General features: G+C 37.5%; 1 protein-coding gene across 1 annotated transcript; it reads left to right on the top strand.

The window, feature by feature from the left end:
• Positions 1 to 1,104: 1,104 nt before the first annotated feature.
• Positions 1,105 to 4,906, top strand: LOC131622529 (uncharacterized). Its single transcript, XM_058893564.1, has 4 exons — positions 1,105 to 1,251; positions 2,665 to 3,603; positions 3,692 to 3,808; positions 3,896 to 4,906. Exons 2-4 carry the CDS (start codon positions 2,689 to 2,691, stop codon positions 4,721 to 4,723), a joined length of 1,860 nt encoding a protein of 619 aa, XP_058749547.1. The 5' UTR covers positions 1,105 to 1,251; positions 2,665 to 2,688; the 3' UTR covers positions 4,724 to 4,906.
• Positions 4,907 to 6,845: the final 1,939 nt, after the last annotated feature.

The raw sequence follows: 6,845 nt of genomic DNA, 5'->3' as shown, positions 1-6,845 counted from the left end.
AAGTAATTTTTTAACAAATTTACTCTAAAAAATATTACATATATTTATAAATAAATGTATAAAATAAACCATCAAGAATTGCAATTACTAGAATTAACTAAAAAAAGAGTGAGTTTTGGAGGAGGAGCGGGTTTTGGCGAGCGGCGGGCTTTGGCGGGGCGGGTATGACGGGCGGCGGGTTTTGGCGGGGCGGGCTTTGGCGAGCGGCGAGCCTAAAATCCCAACCCAACCCGCCAATTTTTGGCGGGTGCGCGGGCGGCCCGGCGGGCCCCGGCCTGTTTTGCCACCCCTAATTGTTGGAAATGATGGACTCCTAAACGAAGGTTCGCCTTGGTGAAACCGCAATATAGATTTGAGGAGCGAAAGTGGTTGAAGATTCTTGGCATCCTCGTTGACAAGAACCTTCAACAGATGGAGGATGGAACGAGTATCTTTGGAAGCCAACCACCATCATCAACGAATTTAAAGGGGAACAGTTTGAATCAGATAGAAGTGATTAGGAAAGAGAGAGATATGTGCTTCGTTCGATGAAAATTTGGATTTCTATTGTTGGAGATTTGATAAAATCAGGAGATTTATTGTAGTGGTAGAGAACTTCGAGTGAAGTGGACAGTGGGCTGACCTCCAATGTTAGCACTCTAACACTTAAGTTAGTATGAGATTGAAAAGTAAGTTTTCAATGAGAAATGATTTAATTACTTGTGAAGTGACACACTTTTCTCTTTAAATGAGAGAAATCAATAATAACTACACGCGTGCGGAACGACATGAGAGGCAGTCAGCCGTTGGATTGATATGAACGATTAGCATGACATTCATATGAAGGATTGTCTACTTAATTGAAAGAACAAGTCTACCCCTTCCGCATTCAATGCCTCACTACTTCATCCTTGCGCCATTACTTTCAAGGTCTTATAGACAACACAGACAATATGTATATAATTTTCTTTTATTTTTTAAAAATAAATAATTAAGATGTTTCGAATTCGAATTTAAATTCCCAATCAAATATCTGATTTAAGAGATATTTTATTTTATATTTATAAAATCACTTTATCCATTAATTAATTTATCAAACAATATAATTTCAACCATAAGCTAATAACTAGTAGTAGTACTCTCAATAAAAAAAAACATGAAAGAGTACGGTGCATATTCGATCACAGACGCAAGGGTTTGATTTTCGTTCGCGCATCTCATACTTCTCATCTCTCTCTCTCTGAGGCTTTGGGTTTTACTCTTTCCTTCAAGGTACTATCTCTTCAGGTTTCCATCACTGCACTTTTCTTCTTCTTTTTCTCTGTGTATGCTTTGTGTTCAAATGCATAGATTGGTTTATTAAGGAGCGTTGAAATCTTAATAAATTTGAGTAATTTATTGCGACCCATTTCCTCAAACCCGTTGAATTTTCGATTTTTTCATCTGGGTATTACTGTGTCTCACTCTTTAGTGGAATCCTAATTTGTGTGTTTTTTTTTTTCTGCAATTTGATTCACTTGAATTTCTAAATTACCTAGTTGATTGCTCCTTAAATTATTGTTGTTGTTTTTGAATTTTGTGACAAGAGGAAATATTAGGATTCTGTGTTTGTTTGTTTTTTTTGCATTTTAGGGTTTATTTTTTATTTTTTATGGATAAGCTGCTATATACCTCAGATCATTGTCTTGTGCTAATAATTTCTATTTTTTATTAATTTTTCTGATGGGTTTTAGTGAATGCATGGTTCAATTTTAGTGAATGTAGGACTTTGGCTTGTTTTGCAAATCAATAGTACTATAGGCAGTATTGTGATATGCTACATCGTGATTGCATTGTATCGTGTGAGTGAGCTGCTACCCGTTCTCGTTCACATAACATGTTTGCGTCTGCGACAAGATTTCGGCCATCTAGAATCTTGGCTGCTATGCTGAACTGGGGATAAAATCCCGTTTTTCATCAATTTCTGAGTTTTAGAACCGTCTTTTATGGTATTGGGATTACTTTTGTTATTTGATTTGAAAATATTTTTGGGTTTGAAACTCTTCTTCCCTGATCATTCAGTGAAAAAAGTTGTATAGATAACTCTGCTTTCTGGCATGGCGACTCACCGGTTATGGTCTCTTTTTTTGAAGCGAAACTGATGTTTTCTTGACCCTCAGCTTGTTGATTTCGATTTTTCATTTGGTCTCACAGATCAGAGCTCTCATTTTCTGTTTATGATTATTAGGTCGAAGGCGTCTAGAATTTTAGAATTTTTTTTCGGTGTTCTTTGCTTCCTTCCTTCACACTTCAATGCTCCTATTCTTTTAATTTTTATCTGAGCTATTCTATATTTTTGCTACTAATCAGTGCGGTCCATGGCAGAGAGCCAAAATCCTGCCATGCCGGCTGCTTTCCGGAAAAACCCGCAATATCGGCTGATATTTACCAATGCGGAGGGCCCAAAAACCGCCATGCATATCCGCCCTATTTTTGTGTGTATATTTGACTATTCTTTACATGATTCTCCAATGCCTCTGAAGTTTATAAACAACTACCTATCATATTCACATTATAGTACAATTATTCAAATGCTACTTACGGAAAATAATAATCAAATCTACATAATAATAATGTTAACATAGTGTGAAGTTGAGAAAAATTTCCCTTAAATGTCCTTTCGGTGTTTTTCTGACCTTGATGCAGTAACATTTCTTCCACCCGTACACTATGGAGCAAGAAGACGGCAAGAACGGTGCTGAGAATCCTCCACAAGAGTCTTCTAATCCTCAAACATCAGAGAAAGATGATAGCAACAAGGATACAAATGCTCCCGAAGAAGGGTCGAGTGTACCAGAATCGAGTGAGAAGAAAACTCCAAAATCACTGCAGGCGAAGTCTAAAATCGTTAAGAAATCTAGGGTTGGAAAGTTGATCAAGGCAGTGAATAAACGCCCTCCACAAAACAAAAAAGTAGCGGCAATAACTGACGAAGAAACATCTAAAGAGAAAAATGAGAAAGCTAAAAATAATAAAGGAAAGGAAATTCAAAATGGGAGCACTAGTGGCAAAAGTCCGATTGAAAAGAGTGAGAAGGCTGAAAATAATGAAGAGAAGAAGACTGAAATAGGGAGCGCTAACGGAAAAAGTCCTATCGGAAAGAGCGAGAAGGATGAAAATGATAAGGAAAAGGAAACTCAAAAAGGGAGCACTAGTCGTAATTCAAAGAGACGTCGGGGTAGAAGAAACAAGATGGCAAAGTTGGATAACACTGAACAAAAGCCGAACACTGAACAAAAGCCGAAGAATGAAGAGAATCATAAAGAGTTAGACAAGGGTGGCAGGAGTAAAACAAACAAAATCAAAAGCAGTGGCGGTGAAAAAGCTGAATCCAGTGAGAAGAATAAGGAAAAAGTTGGCGGTTACATCTTCATGTGCAATGCAAAGACAAAACCTGACTGTTACCGCTATCGAGTCATGGCTGTTCCAGTTGGTAAAAAAGATGTTATTTTAGGGATAAAGCCTGGGACTAAGCTTTTTCTTTACGATTTTGATCTGAGGCTGTTGTATGGAGTTTACAAAGCATCGTCTTCTGGTGGTATGAAACTCGAACCCCGTGCTTTCGGTGGTAACTTTCCCGCTCAGGTTGTTCCCCTCATTTATTTTTGTATTTAATTTGTCCTGGTGTTGTTTTCGATTATTATGATTTACTCGGCAACGGTGTGACTTTCAGGTGCGGTTTAGTGTTGCTTCTGATTGTTTCCCTCTGCCCGAGAGCGTTTTCAAGAGTGCCATCAAAGAAAACTATAATGACAAGAACAAGTTCAAAACCGAACTTACTGTTCGACAAGTAAGAACTGAATGCTACCTCTGGTAGACTAGCTGTCAGTAATGTATTTTATTCTGTCGTAGACGATATTAATTTGTTCTCTTTCAGGTTAGGAGGCTCACGGCACTTTTCCGACCGGTGAATATTCATTCAGCCATGCAGCCTGCCCGCTCTCCTCCGAAAGCAATAATTCGAGACAGGGAAGCTCGTGATTCTGTTAGGGGATCCCGGCCTCGTGTGCATAGGGAAACACATAACGTGCTGGCTCATGAAAGGGATCCGCGATCCGAGCGGAGAGAAGAAGCTCCTCCTCGTGATTTATTTCTTACCGAAAAGAGTTATCGTGCTTATGGTCTCCTAGGTGTTTCTCAAGCAAATCCTATACCCGATCCTTACGAGAGGGATTACGAAAGAGAGCGCCACCGTAACTTGGACCCCCCTATTTACAGGAAAGACGAAAGGGATTACGAAAGAGAGCGTCACGACAACCATCACTTGGACCGCCCTATTTATAGAACAGACGAAAGGGATTATGAAAGAGAGCGCCATCATCAATTGGATCCCCCTATTTATAGGAAAGACGTTGATCCTCTGCGTTTCAACGAGGATGAGCGTCAGAACTATTACCGTGGCACAGCTCCTGATCGCGCGGATGATCCGTATCATCCCTATCGCTATGGAGCTTCTCCACGGGATCCCTATTTGCCACCTGTGAGAAGAGAGGAAATACCTTCAAGATCTTATTTAGTCGGAAGTGATAACTTGCGAAGGGGAGAGCCTGTTGCAGATGGTAGGCTTTACTCAACCCATTCTGCTGCCAATGCTTTGTCCGAATATAACCGGATGCAGCGTTACCATGGAGAAGAGTTGGAAGCTACAACCGTGCCGGTTTCATCTCGTTACTCATTCGCGGGTCCTTCATATTCACTTCGCTAAATCGAAAGCGTGTTGTATATTGAATCCGGTCTGTCGAGATAATCTTCTATTCTTAAAATAACTGTATAAGTCCTGCATACTTTTTCTTAGGTACCTCTGAATTGGTAAAAGTATTTTTGCTTTGTGTACTAGATTTATTGCGATAATACACCATTAAGACACTGCTAGCTTTGGAATTTTTCACTTTTGTATTGTTCTTGCCTTTGTTTGATTGCTTTTGCAAGGTCATATAGATTGTGTCGTCTACAATGTGTTTTGAGCTTCACTTGTTACCAAATTCATATAGATCAGATGTCAATTTTCTATCAAAAGGGTCAAGGTTGAATTGGAAAACTACATATAAGTGGCAATGTATCATTTTCAACCTTTGCAATGTGGGAACATCAATCTATTGCATATAAATAGGTTGGGGTGTTCATGGTGCGGATAGATCTACGAACTTGTTGACTCAAATTTACGGGTATATTCAATCTAACCCGTGACTCAAATTTACGGGTATATTCAATCTAACCCGCAACAATCTGTATATTTGTGGTTTGAGTATTGGGTTTGAGTTTCTCAATCCATGGATCTGTTGATCCAACCTATTGATGTGACAATGGTTTTTTTAAATGAAAATATAAAATTAATATCTCACTACTAATTACAATTTTGTCATTTTTTTATTCGACGTCAATACTACTATTAGACCAATAAATTTTTGTAATTCTAAGACTCAGTGTTGTTTTTTATTATTTTTTGTATTATTTCTAATTTACGTATTTTGTGGAAATAATGTGTCTTGACGATTTTTTTTTTACTATTATCAAATGTTATGTCATGTGTATGAATTTTATTAAACATTATATGATGCGTTTCATCGGATTTGAGTGTTAGAAATGAATGTAATTATTGTATTGAATTGTGTTACAATTTTTTTCATAATTAAAAAAAATTATCAAAAAATTATTTTTTATTTGAAATATAACCCGCAAACCCATTCCAACCAAACGCATAAATGAGCAGGTCGGCTAGAGTCAATTTTGAAGGTCGGCCCGAGTCAATTTTGAATGTAAAATTGTGGGTTGGACGATGAATCAAATCCATTGAAGTTTAAATGGTTCAGATAACTAATTAAGTCAAACCCGATCCAACCAAACTCGTGGCACTATTTATAACCAAACATAATAATGACAACATACAATGTAAGAATTCGTCCATCTAGTCGATTAATAGTTAAACAAGTCTTAAAATAAGACCGAATTCAATGTGAGATACATAAATAAATCATTACCTACTATTCTAAACACCACAAATTGTGTAAACTTTTGGGAGATAGTGAGATGTTGATTATCAAATACATTGTGCGATGTCCCACATAAATGAAAAACTGGCACTGAACAGAGGTTTGAAAATGAGGTTATTCTTGAGTTCTTTAACAAAGAGCGGTTTTTTGTGTTTCTCGAATCTTAAAAGGACAATTCAATTCAACTAACCCCACAATCTCCCTCTCACACCAAACCTCTTTTCCTTTTTGTTTCAAATAAATATGCCATTGGTTTTCAAGAGCAACAAATGTTGAATTTCATAGTTCAATGATGTAAAGCAAGACAACAACACAACCGGGAAGAAATGCTCTTTCGCTGTTGTCCATCATATGCTTGTTGAAAATCTTCAACTAGACATATTTTGTATTGAGTAGGGGAGAAGCATAATTTTGCATTGTTCAATAATTTTTACTCAAATAGGAGGTTTACATTGTCCATTTCACGGGTTTCATTATTGTCTTGATGGTAAGGATGAGAGAAAGATTATGTCTTGTATGGTGCCTGTAAAGGGAAATCGCTATTCAAAATGCGGCGGAAAACAAAATTTTCCCCTTAAGTAGATCCTTACGAATGATGCATGATCACGATAGAATAATTACCTCTTCTGGCGATTACCACCTTTGATGTAGAATAGAAGGAATGAGCGTTCGTCACAGCGCAAAAATTACTCGGTCGAATGAACGCTCGAAATTCGATGAAGTCGCCACCAAAGTTTATTTTTAAAAAAGAAAACATTGATAAAACCCTAAAAGAACTAAAATATGGTCATCACAATTAAATTCAGATTCGGGAGTTGATTATGCACGGAGAAGATA

Source organism: Vicia villosa, unplaced genomic scaffold, assembly GCF_029867415.1.
Source record: "Vicia villosa cultivar HV-30 ecotype Madison, WI unplaced genomic scaffold, Vvil1.0 ctg.000032F_1_1_2_unsc, whole genome shotgun sequence".
Lineage (NCBI taxonomy): Eukaryota > Viridiplantae > Streptophyta > Magnoliopsida > Fabales > Fabaceae > Vicia > Vicia villosa.
The sequence above is the reverse complement of the archived record's forward strand: the minus strand, read 5'-3'. Positions and strand labels throughout refer to the sequence as shown.